Source organism: Trachurus japonicus, chromosome 12, assembly GCF_045865225.1.
Source record: "Trachurus japonicus isolate A0001 chromosome 12, Traja_1.0".
Classification (NCBI taxonomy): Eukaryota; Metazoa; Chordata; class Actinopteri; order Carangiformes; family Carangidae; genus Trachurus; species Trachurus japonicus.
In genome coordinates, this window is record NC_140918.1 from 26569719 (window position 1) to 26589815 (window position 20097).

Here is a 20097-nt window from a genome sequence, read left to right on the forward strand (position 1 = left end):
TATCCAATCACATCATTTACATCCAGGTTTTAACTCCTTGTATACTGAGGATCAGATCTGTTTATATGACTTGCTACTTGCTTGATACTGTTTACACATGCTGTCAGTGTATTTGACGCTTGTGTTTCAAACACTAATCATGCCTTTATTCTCTATTTCTTCCTCATGTCCCAGTAAAACACAGTTGACACAAAACTTCATCAAAACTCTGTTTGGAGTTTATCAAGGAAAAGGTAAAAATGACAGCTGGCATGTGAGGTACGGTACAATATCCAGACGAGTCAGGAAGCAGCTGGAAGGAATTATATCCTGCACACTGCTCTTGCTTAGTGTAACCAATGGTATGCTCATCTGAATGTCAACAGAACAGTGACAACAGGTCTTACATTGTGATCTTAAATAGATAATGTTCCACCAATCGTCTGTGCTCAGTTGTGGAGTGCCTTCCAATTATTTACAGTGATTTATGTACATAAATCATATTATATTCCACATGTTGATTTCTTACCTTCCATTCTCCCTTCTTCTTCACCTTCTTGATTACATCATTCATAATCTCTGTAAAAGAGAAAAACAAAACAAACACCATCAGGAATCAGAGTGATGCATCATGATGATCTGAGACGTTTTAATACATGTTGCCATAGCGAACATCCATGAAAAGATGCACACACACACACAGACGTCTGCTATTTCCCCACAGCTATGTTCCTTATGCATATGAATAAATATTGATTGAATAAAAACATTCAGGAAGATACAACTAAACTGTGTGACAACAGCTGTTTGGTTCCAATGACCTTCAACACCTATAAGTCCTTAAAGACTTCACATTCAGTAAGTTTTATTTAGTAAATTATTTCATACTATTGGAATAACAACTGAATTGTAATTACAGTAGACAACATATCATCTCTTTATATAATAATGATGCTAACCATGTTTTGAGTATAGAGCACAGTTGCTCTAAGAAAACAGCAAAAACAATTGTCAAAAATCAGAAATCCATAGCGCACAAGCATTGTGTTAATGTTTTGCTGTATACAAAAAAAAGGAAAAAAAAAAAGTCCCTTTAAAACACGACAATGAAATTGTGCTGTGAGATATTTTACAGTAGTTTTAGGGATCACAGCAGTGAGTCAGATTAAATGCGCTTATTCTCCTAAATCTATGGATTTATAAATTCTACAGGCATGAATAAAAAACCAGTGGCGATAACCAACATCGTTTCCCCTAACTGATATAGGTTACAATTCCCATAATGCAATTCCTTCACTGGGGGAAAAAACGTGACAAAGTCAAATGGGACCTGCAACAAGGTCACTGACCACACATCTACACCAGTGGAATAAATCCTGTTGATGAGGAGAGAACAAAAACTGCTGGGAAGTGACTCTGCTTTGATCTCAGAGAACCACACTGGGACAAATAATCTCTTCACTGTGAGGTCACATCGCGATGGCCATGTTTATACCGCAACACTGATATTGGCCTGATCAGTGTGCCAACAATCTGCCAGCCGTATTAGGATAAATCCATTTAGGGTGAATTACTGTTAAACATCATGCTGGATCACTGTGAATATAACCCGCTAAGCCCTCCGGCTGGTCGCTAAAACCTGAGGCCACAAAGATACTGATGGATTATCACAGATTAAAAAGGACTCGCGCAGAAAAGATTACAGATCACAGAGAACGCACATCGAATAAAGATAAGGGACGTGTCTATTTCAGTTGGCCCTTCTGATTTGCACCGCCTAAGAGAAAACAGCTAATTTCTTCCACACAATGAAGATGCTAGTGGCTTATTGGCTCTTTTCATGGGGAGGAAGGAGCTATAAGGAGGTGATAGGGTAGATAGTTAGGAAGCTCAAAAAGGAAACCTTGGCTGAATGGAAAAGGAAGTTAGATAGACAGACAGACCTCACCTCCTGTGAGTCAGAGGAACTGTATCTGACCTCCTGTGGGACATATGGTCTAGGAATATAATTCTCACTAAATGGTAGAGATTCCCTGACTCAGCTTCAGTCTATTCCCAGCGTCTTGTGTCCTGTTCTCCCAGCCGCTGTCTCAGCAAATCAGCAGCAAATACAATACAAACTTATTTTACTAAGGACAAAATACTTTGGATGTGGAGCTTTTGACAAATATGTGCTGCACGCTCAAAGAATCAAAAAAATAAATAAATAAAAATAAAGCTGCTTTGCATTAATTATTTCATTCCTAAAAAACTTGTTTTTCATCCAGGAGCTCCTTTCGGGCCACAGGATGAGACACTTTCGACAAACAAAGCAGTGGCGGGGATATCCGTCACACGTGTTCCCTTTTCCTCTGCTGCAGCAGCTGATGTGTTTCCTCTCGCTTGTTCTTTGCTGCAGCATTTCGAGCTGCATGAATGAAAGGTTCCAGTCCCTGATAACAATATCAATCTCAATATAATTAACATGAACTAATATTTAAAAAGCTGAATGTTTCATGTCCACACTGTACACACAGATGTTCATCACAGGGCTTTCTGTGCTACTTTAGTTTGAACAGCTCTGATAGACAAACTCTATTGTTTATCAATACAGATCAGTCTGGGAGCGTACAAAGAGAATGTAGTCTGCCAGGTTGTGTTGAGCTTTAAAAGCTGCTCTTAATATTATTTTTTATATCAATAACAGGTCAAGTAATAAAAAGATGTCATGTGACAATAGATAGCGATAACTACAACCAAACTCTGCAGCTCCCTTTAACACTATGCAGCATGTTAGCATCTCACTGTTGTAGTTTCCTAGCCCATAATCTCCCCTCTCATCTCTTTTGTTCCCCATGATACCAATAGTGTCAAATAAACATCAGTATGGCACAAGAAAAACACACAAAAACAGCTGGTCACCAGTGTGTCAGTTAACATGTCACTTAAAGTGTCTGCCAACACAACTGGTAAATGTGACAGTCTTTTAAATGGAGGTTGGTGGAGACCCGAGATGAGGTAATCTCTACAGATATTGAGATATAAATATTTTCATCGTGGAAATAGGCACAAAGATCGGCTTTTATAACACAACTAAACTAGATGTTCAGGCCGAGTTTCATGAAATATCTCCAACAATGTCAGCCACTGTTGTTCACATGACATTGAGTAAAAAAGTTGTCTAAAAGTCACTAATGCTACAACAAAAACACAACATTTCACACACAAAATGATGCTCAAGAAATTACAATTCAGAAATGCTGCACAGATAAACTCTCTTCTCATCATGGAGCTTCAAAACATCTGCTCAACGCTCCCTCTTAGAGGAATTTAAGCAGCTATACCACCAAACTTTAAACACAACGCTTGTTTTCCTATATGGAAATTAAAATGTACATCCTTACTCATACATCCTAATAAAAGCTCAAAGATGAGTATATATTAGTCTTGAATTCATCTGGTGGAGAATTATACTGCACATTTTCAACCCTATTAATCTGCCTGAATTTATGGTCAAATACAAACTATAACTGATGTCAAATTTTTGAAGCACATCGTATTTTATTCTAGTTTATTCTCGTTCATTGTAGACATCAATAACTGTCTGAAACATTTCAGCCAAACACTTTTTTTGTCTCCAGAGATGAGCTAAGATTGAGCTAATTCCAACCCTCTCTTTTCTCAAAGTCCTGTAGATATGAAACTAAAATAGTGACGTAACTGATAAACTGGGAGCAGAGACAGCACTGTGGATTTTTCCTCTCTGACCTCCAGATAGAGGCACAACAATACAGAAACACACCAGTCAGACAGAAGGGAAGGGACCTGAACAAACAGCGCAACAGCTGTGTCAACCAAACACACACACACACACACACACACACACACACACACACACACACACACACACACACACACACACACACACACACACACACACACACTCAGACGCCTTGCTCTCTAACATCCAGTTTAACAGGATACACATCCTCATAGTGGAGCAGGGAAGAAAACGAACACCAAAGCCACAACAGGATTTTAATGGCCGAGCTGTAACACACTTCTAAAAGTGTCAAGTACATTTAAACATCCTATTTATTAATACTAGCCCTTTAAATTTACAGACACCCAGTAACTTTCAATTGCATTTTTTTCTTTTGATTGACCAGACATGAATTCACCCACATGACAGCAACATTTAGGCCACAACAAGACCCAGTGTGATGTATTACTATGATATTGCTGATTAGGTCAGTGTACTCTCCTTCAGGCCTTGATGCTACGCATTCAGCACTGAAGAGCTGGCAGTTTCTCCCTTTGACTCGTGGTTCTCCCCCTTCAGGGACTTTCACCTATGAGTACATGACCCATTTTTTTTCCTCTGGATCCACGCTTCACCGTAGCATCACTCCCCAGAGACGCAGATACTGACGATCTTAAAGTGACAGGCAGACATTTCAGCCAGGCTCACGCTAAAATACAAGGACAGCCTTCACTAAGGCTCAGCTGAGAGACTTTTTTTTTTATCTTGCTAGACAGAAAAACACTTGCAGCTTCACTAAGAGGGATTCAAGTTCAAAGCTTCCACTGTGAGAAATAAAGGACACATGGAGCCAGCCACATCTACATCATTGTCCACCAGTAAATCTAGTAGACAACAATGAGGTGTCATAGAGAAATGCACAAGAACATGTGCAGTATTTTGCCAGTGGCACTGTTATTTTTCTACTGAGATGAATTGAATATAACCTTGTGTTAAAATGGAACTAAAATGATTAGAAAATTCGTTTTAATTATTTTCATGACTGAAAATGTATAGTTGTTTTGTTTTAAGTCTTAACAAACTGATTACATTACAATTTTAATATTTAATAATGAAATAATATATAATCAGTTTAAGACTTTGCTTTGGGCTATGAACATCTGTCATTCTGAATTACATTTTTAAACCAGCCTTCAATCAACTGATCCAAATAATCAGCATTAACTGATTATTGAAATAATAGGTGTATCACATCACAATTGTTACTACAGTTCAGTATAACTTGAATAGAAAATTTGAATCAAATGGAGTCAAAATGTAGACTAGACATAAAAAACTACATGCTGAGCTTGAAACCAATGGCCTTTCTGCTATTCACAGCCTGCAGTTACATAACAGCCCCAACCAGCCACAACCAGAATAAGTGGCTTCATGGATTGTAAGAAAAGCATTAGATTTTATGTAGACTCCTATATATATCCACTCCAGAGGTCAGAGGTCATCTAGGCTCAGGAGAGGTCACAAGGAGCCTTTCCCATGACCTGAGATCAAGATGGATGGAGATATAGTAATGCTGAGTCATGAAACCTCAGTGCAGAGACATGAAGAAATTCTCCTGCCACAGACCCTGGATATTTATTATAGCAGACTGATCTCTGGTGACTGTGTTGCAGCATGTTGACCTTTTCTCATGAAGTCCAAGCAAACAAGGTGTGGGCCAATCGATAACATCAAATCATCAGTCAACATCAGCAGGAATCAATGTATTAAAGCAGAAGTAAGTGATATATTTGTGTTAATATAAGTCTTAAATAGTTATATCTTCCGACAGCAATCACTTACATAGAGTGTTTGGACCGAAACACGGGTCTCTCAGTCACTCTGCTCTGCTCTGAGCCGAGGAGAAAACATTTATCGTATCCTACAGTTTTTATCCAATGAGGAGAGAGAACGGCATGCAGGGCTGTGTGTGCAGCCAAGGGACGCCGTGAATGTGGTGACGTAGGGACGAGGACTGTTATGGTGCGTTCAAGGCAACTCGTACAGTAACTCGTGTTTTTCCGACCTGTGAAGTCGTAGGACCAGTTCGATCTGGTACGAGTTCACGGGTCGGAAGTTACGAGTGGCCGTTATAGTGACTTTCACAGGTAAAACAGGTCGGGAAAACACGAGTGGGTTGCCTGGAACGCTACAAAGTCGTAAGTTGTGACTTGAAGCTGTAATTTACGGTTTCAAAAGCCTGCCTGGAACGCAGCATTACCCACAACGACCGGATCGCTTACTTCTGCTTTGATGCCTAATGTCTACAGATATTGAGATATAAATATTTCATTGTGTAAAGACACAAAGATCGGATTTTGTAACACAACTACACTAGATGTTCAGGCCAAGTTGCATGATACAACGTCAGCCACTGTTGTTCACATGACATTGAGGAGCTTCTCTGACAAACAACTGAATTACCTATCAGCTAGAAGTCACTAACGCAACAACAAGAAGAAAATATTTCACCCACAAAATGCTGCTCAAGAAATTACAATTCAGAAATGCAGCCCAGATAAACTCTTTTTTCGGGGCGCTGTTTAGTTGAGTTGGTAGCACAGGCGTCCCATGTGCAGAGGCTGTAGTCCTCGCTGCAGCCAGCAGAATGTCATTCCTCCTCTGTCTCTGCCTCCCTATTTCCTGTCAGTCTCTACTAAACTATCATTAAAGGCAAAAATCTCCAAAAATATACTTAAAAAATGAAACAAACAAAAAAACTCTCTTTTCATCTCTGACAACAGCTGACTAATCACTGATCACTGAGCAAAACATGGAGCTTCGAAACATCTGCTCAACGCCCCCTGTTAGAGGAATTTAAGCAGAAATATTGCCATTCTATATCGCTTGTTTTCCTATAATGAATTTAAAAATAAATGTAACCCTAATAAAATATAATCTATTGATTTTTAAGTGCAAGGTGATGACCACAGTCAATTCTATCAGTCTCTAAATACCAACAATACAACAATACCCATCCTTTTCTTTTCTGTTCCTGGACATTGGTTTTTGTTGACTCATCGTCCACTCATAGACGCATTCATTAATGTATCCAGTCAAATCTAATCTGGATCTAGCGTAGGCTACTCCTTCCATCCAATCACTTCACTTTGGGCATCCATGCTTGTAGATGATAGTATCTAGAGGAGAGAAACTGTGTACTGGCATGTCAGGAAAACAGTTTAGATCTCCAGTGGTGTGGTTGTGTTCTATTTTATTTATTTCTCCCTTGTTCTCCGACTCCTGATAAATCTGATCTGTAAGGAAGTGTTGGGGTGGAGGCCCACATCCCTCTACAGAGACTCCCAACTCACTAAAGCACACACATTATGAGCAATCAAATAAAATCCCCGAACAATTTAATCAAATCCCTCTTGTAATTATGCCCCAAATATTCTAATATTAATATGAAATAGCTCACATTATGGAGACTAAAGATGCCGTTTTATTGTCTTGACTAAATGCTTATCAGAAAGGCCAGTGAATTTATTAATAAACTCAAGTGGTGTTTAATGTATCCTGTTTTTCAGCTCTGTCGATGGTGCTTGTGGTGCACTCTAAATGAAAATGGCAGACTGTATATAGTAGACTGTAGAAGGCAAGTGATGCATTGTGATATGGCAGGCTGCAGCGACCTGGCCGGAGCTCTGTCTGACAGTCTGAGTGCGCTGCAGTCTCATCCAGCTCAGCTGTGCTGTTTAATGTACAGCAAAGACGGGGCCAAAATCAATACCATTTGTATTCTGCATCCTACAGTTTGCATTACTACTTCACACATCACCATCATGTCATGCTATCCTCTCCCTTTCCCTTCTGTCCTTAATCTGCTTTCCCTCTTCTTGTTGATGTAGCGAGAGCATCTTGGCCGACGTTACTTGGCTGTCGTACAGCACCGACCTTCTATAAGTAGATATTTCTGCATCACAGTGTTAAATTTGCCTGCACTGTATGTGTGTGTGTGCATGTAAGAGGAGGATGGAGAGAGAGCAGTCACGTGCTGTTACAGAGTGGGAGGAGGAGGAGGAGGAGGACGTCTGCCAGCTCTGACACAGCACTCTTCCTCCGTGAAAGAGAAGAGGAATTCATTAAGATTGTGAGCCACTGTAACCCTGCATTAGAGAGCTCTATTTCATCCAGTTCTTCATGCTCTGTAAACACTGCGACGTGACATTTCGGCATGGATTTATTTGAGTGTGTCTGTGCGTGCAGCATGCCCGTGTGTTTGTTGTGTGCGTGTGTGTCTCTTTGTGTGTGTTCTGTGTAGGCCCAGGGGCTGCAGGCACTGCGTCAGACACTGAACCCAGACGAGAGTGTGACGCTCTGGTTCAGTGATGCTTCCAAGGTCAACAGTGCTTTGTGTGTGTGTTGAATGTGTAAGTGTAGCCTACATCTGTATCTGTATCTGCATCTGCATCTGTAAGTGCATGCACGTGTCCTTCTCTGTTTCACCTTGCTGCTTCCCTCTCTTCACGCTGAGAGGAGTAAATACACACCAGCGCGCTTCCAGAAATTTCCGCAGGAGAACTTACTTATCACAACTATAAAGGAAAGGCTGAATATTTTGGCAAACCTGCACATTTGCAGCAATGTGTAAAAAGTGAAGATCAATGGCAGTCCTGCGTCTGTATTGTAAGTGGACAGCTCAAGTAAGGACAGTGAAGAAGAAGAAGCTTATCTTAGTATAGCCTTTAGATTGACAAAACAAGAGACAACAGCTACAGTAGCTGGTGTGTTTAAATGTATCTGCTTGCACCTCTAAAGGCTGCTAATCAACACTCCCATCTCTCACCACTGAAGGTGTTGATTTTTTTTCTTTGTAAAAGAACAGTAAAGTGAGATCTACCAAGACCTTGGAGGCTGCACAGTCACTGTGCTCAGCTGTTGTTTACCAAAAACTGATCTCTGGCCAGAGCCGAGCTCGCTGTGCCCAGCTAGGCTAACTACATCCTCCTAAAGCTTTCTCTAGGAGCAAATACTTTTTGTTTTGGATATCTTAAAATGTAGCTCTTTACGTATCACTTAAAATCTTCAACCATTGCTGAATAGTACAAGAGGTTGTAATATAAAATAATTCTGAACACTTTTTCAGGCCAGACTGGACACCACAGCGGTTCACTATCAGGAAATGACGAGACGGTCTGGCCCGACTGGAGCTAACTGGTCAGCATGCTAACAACAGAGGACAAGAAGTGATAGAAATAGACAGTTGCTTTCCACCACTGTATTCAGTTCTTGACAGGTTGAGGGAGGGTGTTTGATACTGAAATTATAGCCCCTTTAATGCAGACTTCTTTAAATTTCTCACAAAAAAGAAGGCACTAACATTTCATATTTTTGAATATCAAAATGTCTTGTATCCTAATAGGTTACATTATACATGACATATGCTCCATACATAGGCTACATGTATTTACAGTATTTACTAAAACAGTGTGACAAACCCTGTTAGCATACCTTTCAGTTTAGCTCTGCACTCATAGACACATAACCTTGACCCATGAGAACAGCTATAGCCTACGTCACTCTTATTACTATTGCAGGTGTGATATGCTTTTGAACGGACTGCTTTCAGAAATATGATAAAAAAATAACACAAAGAGAAAATAGTGTCTATGTTTACAGTGCTAGGTTCAATTAAAAGAAAAGAAAAAGCCAAGGACCGTGTGATCGCGGTTTACTGTTGCATGTTAAATTCAAACCCATCAAATCAGGGCAAAAATGCACATAACCCACTGATAATTTCCACAGTGTAGCTGTCACAGCCATGATCGAAGGCTACCTCCACATGCCATTTACAACACAATAAGGCTAGACTGGACTTGAACAGGGTGATTACTGATGACTTCTTTGTCACCTGGATGAAAATGGGCCAGTGATTCACATAGATATTTTTAACATCCAGACTCTGTAGTTACATCACTGTGTGCAGATACGTGTACAGCAGAGGATGTATTGGCAACATTACAGTTAAATTGATGTATTGCACAATCACATGCTTGTAACAAATGTGCAACTACAGGGCAGTGATTAATATGTACGCTGAACCATGAGTGTCAATTCAACTTGACTGCATGTGCAGTATGAACCTCATGACCCTGAACAGGAATCAGTCGACTGAAGCAGGGTTTGGTAACGGAGAATACACTCTTTGGGCAGAGAAATCCCACAATGCTTCATGGTGTTATTGCATTTGTAGGGGTCTTGCAGGACTGTGATGAAGTATGTTGCTTTGTAAGTGATTTATTTCAGTTGATTAGCCAAAAACAGACAATCCCATCTGGTTATTTTATCTATAAACGGCTTCTGAATTAAATTTTCAGACAATCTACTGCAGTACATGTCAAGATTTGATCAAAGATAGGAAATTACATGCACTGTGATACAAGATGTTAATCATATAACCTGCTTCTAAATGAGTGGATGAATGACTGAAAGTTTGGATTTGGACTTTCTTGGGTAAATATAAATCACGACAGCAGAGAATAACATGAACACCTGCATAATGCAGTGATACCCAGTGCTACAGAACTGAATGTATCATACAGTACTAAGCGTTCACCTCCAGAACATCCACTCGATAATATTGTTTCTTTGTATTCACAGGAGTGTAATTGCAGCGCTGCCTTGGGCTCATCAATCTGAGCAGCACCGTCATTTGGAAATAAATCTCCTCCGGCTCAGGTTGAGGGTGACTGATGACAGCCTCCTCATCCACCCTTATTTTCCTTCTGTTGCTCTCTGGGACTGATGCTCTTATACAGTCATGAAAGGGGAGGGTGAAGCAGAGCCCGCTGCCCATCCCCCCTCCTTCATCCTGGCTGCTACATCCACTGCTGCAGAGAGGACCCATGACGGTGTCGCCCTCCCTCTCTGCCCCCACCACCTCCTCCACCAATCCCATCCCTGCTTCACCTCAGCCAAACGGAGCACAGGTGTTGCATGCTGCGTCCCTGCCTTTACCTACTGGGAGACATGCACGGTGTGTTTACGTTGTTCTAGAAAAGACGATCCACTCCACAATGAGAGCATGCATGTGCCCGCCGTTAGTTTTACAAACTGGGTTATGTAATTGCCAGTTACAAGGCCTTGAATAATTAAGTGGAACATGCACGGATATTTGGCCTGTGAAGCTTTATTGTGTAACACAGTAGGTGCACAAATTATATCACTTTAACCAATTTTCAGTCTTGTGGCCTAAGAAGAAATATGTTGAAAAGGAAATATTACAGAAAATCATAGACACAATAAACAATCATTCAGGGCTTGCAAATGTAGATCTGTGCTCCCATTATTTCCAATTCTCGACTACAATATAGCACGAGGCCAAGCGCTATTCCCCAGTCATATTACTGTAAAAGATCTGCTCCAACTCCACAGAATGACTGGCCAATATTTCTTATCATGACAACATAATCACATCGTGTTTCATTGTTAAAAATCAATGATTGAAATTTTTTAAAATAAACAAAATATATCAATATATTGAAATGGTTTTTCTACATCTATAATTACTGTATTCTTATTTTACATGGTGAGATAATATGTTATCCTCTAGCCCTGGTAGTCACCACTGCCTAATTGTCACAATATGTCATTATATTCATTACAGTAGCCTTCAAAGTGAATATGCATTTTGGGGGATTTATAATCATTGTTGGGTGTTAGATCAGCTGCTACTCCATGTGGGTTGATTATGGGCCAGAGAACAAACCTTTTCACCCTCCATCATATCATATCATTTCACAGCAGAAAAGGTGTGTGACTACAGGGAGGTGGATGTGTGTGGGGGTGGGGGCCTAAAAATTTGCAGCAGTGCCCATGCCCAGCCCGATCAGATTTAAAAAATGTAAGAGACTGAGTATCCAGGAGGTGAGGCATTACTACAGAACGACCGTGTGTGTTTCAGTTAGTGAAATGTGAAACCGAATCAATAAGATGAACAACAGATACCAAGTGAGGCAGATCCTGCAGCACGGGCAGGGCACGTCCCCCCCTCCCCAAAAAAAAAAAAAAAAAAAAAAAAATTAGGAAGCGTGCAGCTGAGGAAACCATCGCTTCTATGTGAGACACGGGCCTTTACACGAAGTGCTCTCAACGTGTTTCCACAGAGCAGGCCTGTCTTGCATCATCATGACCACCGACACTTGCACCTAGTTGACCCTCCTGAGGAGGATGGAGCTGAGGCCTGAATCAGCACCACACACCGACACTAAACCTGCACTAAAAGCCTCTAAATGAGCCAATCAGACACTGGACAGTCGCGTCCACAGCCCTAACGATGCAGGATTACACAGACTGGCGCAACACCAGGAAAGGGCATGATGATGCTGATGATGATGGTGGTGGTGGTGGTGATGGAAGGGCATTCACTGGTCGTTAGTGGACGACGGCAGCTCGTGTACAGATAATGCGGAATTTCTCGGGCAGCGGCCTTTTGAGGCAACTTTCCCGTCTTGGTCACAATCCGCCATTAGGGTGAAAGCCAGCTGACAGCGGCTGGTTTCAGCGCTCAGACGCTCCGGTAGAGGAAGGGTGTTTTACGCAACCGCTTCAGCTCCATCAGGGGGGGTGAGGCGCTGCTGAAATCAGGGAATCCCACGGATGGCGAGTGTTAATGTCCGATCACTTCACAATCAATAGCATGGCATTAGATTATTGGCTACAATTAGCTAGCCGAGAGGCGTGAGAGGCAGGAGTCTGCAGCATCGTGTGCCACAACATCCATGCAAGACATGGTTTATGATGCAGCTCCAATGCAGCGCAGCTTTCCTGAAGGAAACGCTGATTGAGGCTAAAAGGGCGTATATGTGGGCTGCATTTGCCTCCGGGCTATCAGCATCCTTCTGGAGAAAGCAGCCTTCATCCTCCATCAGCGGGCTAATCACGGCTTGTCAAAGCCTTTTTCAGGTCTCCGCAGCCTCAACACACAATTGCGCATCCGCGCCGCAGCAGCCCGGTGAGACAGCCCAGCCTCTGCAGATCACCTACAGCTCCCTCACTACACGGCTGGGCTTTACAATAGGATACAATGAAGCACCGACAGCACCACCTTCATCATCATCACCCAGATGCGCTACCAGCTATCCGCATCCTGCAATAAAAAAATAAAACACACACACACGCAAATACACACGCATTTGCGCGCACGGCGCAGCGCAGCAGCGGAACAACTCGCCAAATTTAGAACGAAATAATAAAAAATAATCTTACTTTCGCCGACCACCGCCTTTAATCCGATAGGTGCCATGATGCTGCTGAGTGCTGGACCGAATGATCACTCTGCTTCCTTCCTTCCTCTCTCTCTCTCTCTCTCTCTCTCTCTCTCTCTCTCTCTCTCTCTCTCTCTCTCTCTCTCTCTCTCCCTCCTCTCACCTCACATCGCTGCGGAGGAGCCTCCAGCAGGAAACGTCACTGCGTATCCTTCCGCATCAGCCCCTCATTGGTGGTGGTCGACGTTTGGCTGCAAATGCCCTTTATTAGCTGTAAACTATTTACTGCAGCCATAGATTAGGTCAATGTTGTTCACAAAACTTCACTTACTGTGTTGTTCATGTTCTCACGTCCCCGACTTGTCCTTACTCAGCTTTGACATCCTAATGTTAAAGGTGAGTTCATTGATGAGTGTGAAGCTTTTCTTAAATTCAGATAATAGAAAAACAATCTTTGTTATAGGTCATTAAAACAACATGAGTAATTGCAAAGAGAAAAACAACTCTTTGCAGTTAGCTACTCATGTTGTTTTAACGGGTGAAGAGGTGGAGATAAGGCAGAGTGATTGTTTTTATTTTTGATCTGTGACACACTGTATTTTGTGTCAAAATACCTACAGTACTTTGGCTGAGCAACGTCTAGATTATTATCATTAAACACAGAGGAGCTCCACGCCCTCCCATCTGACAGGCTGGAGTCAGTCAAAATTGTTGCCAATTAATTTTCTTTTGATCACCTAGGCTATTAATTTATCGAGTAATTAATAATCCCTGTTTAATAAGTTTAAATATAGCCTATATGGGCCTTCTTGATGTAAACCAAATGAGGATCCAAACACTAAACTCCTAACTTGTTCGTTTGGCTAATGCCTATTAAAATAATGGGCTATTTTCACATGTTTCACACTTACACACGAGAATGACATTATACGTTTAAAATAACCTGCAGACATTACGAGAATATTACTCATCATCAGCCTATTTTTAATCTAGAAATAATAGTAATACATACCAGTTTCAATATGAAAGTGTCCACGCGGGGGCAGCATGGACCTTCATGTACAGTAGGACACACCAACACTGGAGACCATGGGAAACTTTGGTCCTCAATGGACACTAGAGCCTCCGATAGAAATTAGTTAATTTGACCTCTCTGAATTTTATTAGAATGCATTACATAAATATGGATTATCATGTCAAAATGAGCCTCATGACTAAGGAAACATTTTTCAACGCATGCAGGTTTGTATTTTGACGTCATCTTGATGAACCATAAAGTTAAATTAAGAAAATTCCACAGTTATTATTAAATATGCTTTATTGTTACTGTAGCTCCTGGTGCTGGCCACACCCTTGGCAGGGCCGACTGAACACGTTGGACCAGTGATGACTCCCAGAGGGTGTGTCCTACCGCTGTGAACCAGGCCAGTGTTCACCTCCCTAGCACCGGTGGAGAGTCGCCTCGCCTCGGTCCGCCTCCTCCTCCTCCTCCTCCTCCTCCTCCTCCTCCCCCACCACAGAGAGCGGGAGAGAAAGAGAGAGAGAGAGAGCCGAGCGCCTCTCAGCAGGACAGAGAAGCACTTTCCCCACGGACATCTGAGACCGGATCACCAGAGCCTCACCAGATTCACCTTGGAGGACAAGCCCGTGAGCAGCTCGGATACCTGCAGGATCTGTTCGGCTCTCCTGGAAACATGGGGGACGTGGTTTCCTCTCACCTGGATGAGAGCAGGCGGGAGATGATTACAGGTAAGAGGAGAGTGTGAGCTGCACACACACAGGTTCTCACACACTAGTTAATATTTGCTCAGATCCAAAAACAACACTTGAAATTGCTTATGACAACTTTATTACGTTTTTATGTTCTCTAACAGCCTATAAAACTCATGGTTATGTTCTAATACTTCTTCATAAAGTATTAAGTTGTATTTTAGATAGAAGTAAACAGTTGGGAAGTCCACTGAAACCTCTGTGGAACAGTTTATAAGTCTGACTGTAATATGTGTTGAATGACTTCTCCCTGGTCTGCTCTCTTCATTTATTACAGTGTATTGTTACTCTGATCCACTCACCAGAGCTGAATCTGAATCCCAGCTCTGCCGCGGCCCTGTTTCTCAGAGATAATAAGTAGGTTTCCCAAAGGGAAGCGTGTTTGTATAAGTTTAGGACCGGCTGCTATTTAGGTCTCAGATTGCTCCAGCCTCCCACTGTGCTCTGTGCAGGTCTCTGTGATTATTTCAACAAGGCAATGGGAGCAGAGGGAGGCAGAGGAAGAGTGCAGCGGCTGAAACACTTCCATGGATGTGTAGATGCGTCTTTGAAATTTAAAGATTATCATTGCTAGAAGCAGTTTGGCTGTGAATCATAGGGACAAAGCAGCTCTGGAGAAGGGACAAGACTGGTGTGTTTTTGTGTTTGAGTTGGCATTTGGATCCTCCAGACCTTCCAAATATTTTCACTTTAGGCAGGGATGTGTTCCTACAACTTAAGGATTGTAATTGTGTGTGTGTGTGTGTGTGTGTGTGTGTGTGTGTGCTGGCATGCGCACTTGCACAGAGAAACCACTTCCAGAAACCATAGATTATGTCCCTGAGGTCCAGACACTCTGTTTGTTGCTGGTGCTTTCTGTGAACGAGACAAATACTGTCAAGAATAGTTGAATTGAAAACAGGAAGAATAACAGTGTTCGAGGCTGCCTCATGTGGCGATGGTTTGTTTCTCTAGTTTCATCAGTCGTGTTTGTTATTGTGTATTTGAAGAGACTGAGCCCAGTAGCAACAGAATTCATTCCTGACATGATCCAAAAACAAATAGTTGGAATCACTTAAAAAAAAGACAAATGCCAAACATTCTCTGGTTCTGTCTTCTCAAATCTGAGGATGTGTTGCTTTTTCTCTGTTTTATATAATTGGAAATTACATTTCTTGACCATAAACAAACTTTGTGAAAATTGTGACATCATAATTCAATTAATTTATTATTTGAAATAATGAATTAAAAATATAAATGGATATTATTTGGAACCCTGTTGCACCAATGCTGCTTTACATGTCAAGTCACCATCACTTAAGAAAGAGAGAGGGATCTAAAAATCAAGCATTACAACAGTGAGCCAGATTCAGAATGAGCTCGAACAAATAGGGACAACGTATGTGCAGTATTATCTTATATTAAAAAATCAATTTATTAGATTTCATCTGTATCTTCATTGGTGAACTGAGCTGCCTCAGGTGTTATCACGTGACCTGTGTTGTTAGTAATAAGAGAAACATTTGGCCTATTTGGGAAAACTGTGACTCTGCAGAGTGCTGACAAAAAAGGAGGAGGGTGTTATAAAAATAAACTTCTCTTCCAGTATTCAGTTAAAATCCCTCAAATTGTGCAATGTTTCCTGTTCCTCAGTATGTTGAGAATGAGATATGCACAGAGTTGAGTCAGAGGAGGAGACTTTAGCTGGAGCTGCCAAGGTTAAAGCAGGTACCAACATGTTGGTAGGATCAATAGAAACTGCTGTCTGCTGCCTCACACCCTCCCTCTGTGTCGTCTCTCTGAACACTGTCTGTTGTCTCCTTTGCATGGACAGATGAAGAGCATGTCCTTTAAAGTGCTAGGCACAAATCTCCTTTGTGTGTGTGTGTGTGTAGACTACTCAGCATTTTATGCTTTGGGAGTTTTATTTGGAGTGTGTAACTCCCTGCAAGGTGATTTCTTCATCCTTGCTGCCTAAGCACATTCTCACAAAAATGATCTCCTCCCTTATGAGCCTACACAACAGAGACACAGTACGCACACACACACACAAATTCAAATCATAGCTGCACTGGTCACCCACACAGTTAATGCCCAACCATCCATGCTCAAGAGAAACAAGGTTGTCTGCTTGTTTTTCTGCTGCTGCTGAGTTTTAATGAAGATCTTGCAGAACAAGAAAGAAAACACAGGGAGTCAATGATGCAGGCGACCTGAGCCGACAACTTAGGTCAACATCTTAGTCATGCTTTTTAATGAGTGCTGATCATACTTTAGTAACATTTCTGAAGACAGGTTATCTGCCGAAAATGCTACGTCTATGCTGTGACGCAGTTTGTGTAGCAGGTGCTGGTGGATCACAGGAAAATACAGGATTCAGGTTAATGCATCCATAATCCCAAAAGACACCTGAAGTCCCCCTCTCTTTGCTGACTTAATGAGTCTAAGCCATTTGCAGCTATTTGGACTGTAGTTGTCTGTATTTACGATCATTGCAGGGACAATAAAGGGCAAAGGAATCTGCGTTAAATGTTATACAGTATGCCTGTGTGTTTTCCAGGCTTCTAAAGGCAACCATGGATCGAGATTTCAGAAACACTATACGTTTGTAGGAGGTCACATTGATCACATGGATGTAATAAACTTGGATATGACATCAGGTTTGATGTATGGACTGTCCAATGAATTATAAGCTACAGTGCAAGTTACTTTACAAGAATAAAACGTTGTGCATCATCTGTTCTGCTGCAGTGGTCAGCAATGAATGCACCATTTCATCCTGCTTTGCTATTGGTGGATTTGTAGATCAAAAAGTATTAAGATTGAGGTGTTAGTTTGTTTGAGTCTAGGGATGGTTGGTCAGTCACAGTTGCCATGGCATTTGGTGCAAACATTCATGGTTCCCAGAGGATGAATCCCACTGATATTTGTGATCCTCTGTTGTACCACGAAGATGTTCCATTCCATTGACACATCACATCACATCAACAGAAAGAAAAGAAGTGCTGGAGTCGATAGAGGGATATGGCAGAAGTCTTTTTCATGCCTACACAGGTTGAAACAGAGGACTGGGTGTGTGTGCGTTTTATGATGTGGTCTTTGTTCCCTAATTCCAATTTCCAAGTGCCTAGAAGGCTGTCCGTGCACAGCTTCCCAGGCTGCTGACTTTGGCACAGCAAGACGACCAGTGGAAAGTACCAGCTCTTTCCACGTTTGCAGCGAAGGCCCCATTAGGCAGCACTTATCTGCTGGTGGAAGTTTACACAGCACAGACAGACAGACAGACAGACAGACAGAAGTTTTCGTCAAATATCCACAATTTCAAACCAAAAAAGTGACAAAAGGATTTGAAGCCAGAAGTCCTGCACACTGTGCTCAGAGCTCTGGTTACATTTCATGGGAAAAGTCCATTTTAGGACAGATAATGTTATTTTTAGTATCATAATTGCATTATTAGCATTTTTCTGCAAAAACCTTTCTATTACAGAGATAGTATTGTGTTTGATACCCAGCCTGACTAAACACTGCATTCAGGAGGTACAGAACGTCTCCCATCGTTTCCAGTTTTTTTCAGCCATCTCGCTCTCTTCCTGTAAACCTGTCCGCTCATCTCCTCCTGGTATGACACAGTGTTTTTAATAGTGTGTGTCCCTGACTGTCCCCCGTTCCCCCATGTCTCCTCCACATTCCCTCCCTGTCTGTCCTGTCAGCTCTTTCCTTCCTGCTCTCCCACTGCAGGCCAGGCTCCCTCCTTCCTGTGTCGTCCCTTCCATAAACAGATCATAGTCAACACTGTCTGCCGCTGACCCAGTCAAACACGCCGATCGGCTCGCAAACTCACTTTTTTTTCTTTCTTTTTTTTTTCTACGGCACTGGAATGTGGGAAAAACTCATATCCCCTCCACTGCATGTTCTTGCACAATTTTATTAGGATGCTTTTTGCAGAGAGTGGTGGGAAAGAAATGCTGAGTCAGTGAAAAGATGATTCAATTCAGCTGATCCCAACAGGGAGATTCTGATCTGACTGCCACTAATAATTATTTTAATTATCGACTAATCATTCAATGTCTAAGAATGCAGAACAATATGAGGCACGATCTCTCTGTGCTGCATGTTGAAGTCTCATTTTGTCCAACCAACAAGTCTAAAATACACAAATCTTCAATTTATAACAATAATAACTTGAGGCTCATGCTGAATTTGGCAGGACATCTAGAATATTTCCAGCTGATGCAGTGGTGTGATTATAAAACCTTATGGTCTTATGGTTGAAATGTTTCACTGTGAGAAGATCGAGGATTCACTTAAGAGCTGCAGTGAGATGAATGTGAAATTTAAAACTGGAAACTGATCATCAATATTAACTTATAATGTTTGCCAAGCAGTAATTATGTCTTTATCAAGTTTGACAGGCTCGTGGCAGTCAGCCGTGAGAAGTGTTGATAGGACATGAAAGGTGTGTGCTGCACAAAAGTCATTTGGAAATTTTATTATATGGCACTTTTCATAAAGATCTGATATGACCATCATGGCAACGTGTGAAAGGACAGTACGTCTTCACAAGAGAGCTGCAGGTCTCCATCCCCACTGTGAATATTTAACAAAGACATTTAAATTACTGCAGGTGTAGAGTTGACATTACCAAAACATTAACCAGTACAAAACTGTGGTACATAAACTTCTGCTCTCTGCTGCATTTTAATAAAAGTGAGATAGAGACATAAAACAGTCTGTGTCACTTATGTAATGATTAGTCTGTCTTGTAAGAGCATTTCCTCATGTCATGTCTCTGTCTCTGCAGCTCGGACCAGCGCTGTGATGAAGGAGTTCAGCGATGTGTACGAGCAGCAGTACGCCGTCGCCCTCTTCAACAGCGTCCGCTTTGAGATCGAAGGAGGAGGAGGGACGCAGTCACAGCTGCTGCACAGAAAGGCAAGTTCATTGTCTCTGCGTTAAAAGAGAGCTTCAAAGCTGCTCGTTGGACAGACATCAACAAAACAAGGATGTGGGTTCCATCTGTAACTGTGCTTTAATCTCTGGAATGATGTTGGTGATGTCTTTATTGGTAGATGTTTAATGTGTAGAGCATTTTCTAGTTTTACTGACCACTCAAAGCACTTTACAGTCCATATTCACCCATTCCCATTCAGTCATACAGGGATAAATCAGTCAACAGGGGAATGGAGGGGTTCAGTATCCTGCCCAAGGTCACTTCAACATGTGGTGTGGAGAAGGCGGGGATCGATTCACCGACCTTCTAATTACAGGACCATCCCTCTGTTTTCTATCCCATTATGAAAATGGATATTCAAGAATAATTCCAGTCGATTACCACTCGGGTCTTGTTTTTCCATTATTGTTGGCATCATTCACAGCGTA

At 41.7% G+C, this 20097-nt stretch overlaps 2 protein-coding genes across 3 annotated transcripts in view; one reads left to right on the forward strand and one right to left on the reverse strand.

Moving 5' to 3' along the window:
- The window catches only part of stxbp1a (syntaxin binding protein 1a), a 32232-nt gene extending 19082 nt beyond the window's left edge, over window positions 1–13150 (reverse strand). The window contains exons 1-2 of one of the 2 annotated variants that reach the window (XM_085793979.1): window positions 12971–13150; window positions 509–558 (exon numbers count right to left, since the gene is read on the reverse strand). In XM_085793979.1, coding sequence (XP_085650105.1) covers window positions 509–558; window positions 12971–13007 — 87 coding nt within the window. In that variant the 5' untranslated portion in view covers window positions 13008–13150. The remainder of the gene's footprint in view (window positions 1–508; window positions 559–12970) is intronic. The other variant, XM_085793978.1, reaches the window with a different exon arrangement.
- A 1151-nt stretch (window positions 13151–14301) lies between these two features.
- niban2a (niban apoptosis regulator 2a) overlaps window positions 14302–20097 on the forward strand; it is a 33000-nt gene continuing 27204 nt past the window's right edge. Inside the window, exons 1-2 of the mRNA XM_085793991.1 lie at window positions 14302–14718; window positions 19520–19650. Coding sequence (XP_085650117.1) covers window positions 14664–14718; window positions 19520–19650 — 186 coding nt within the window. The 5' untranslated portion in view covers window positions 14302–14663. The remainder of the gene's footprint in view (window positions 14719–19519; window positions 19651–20097) is intronic.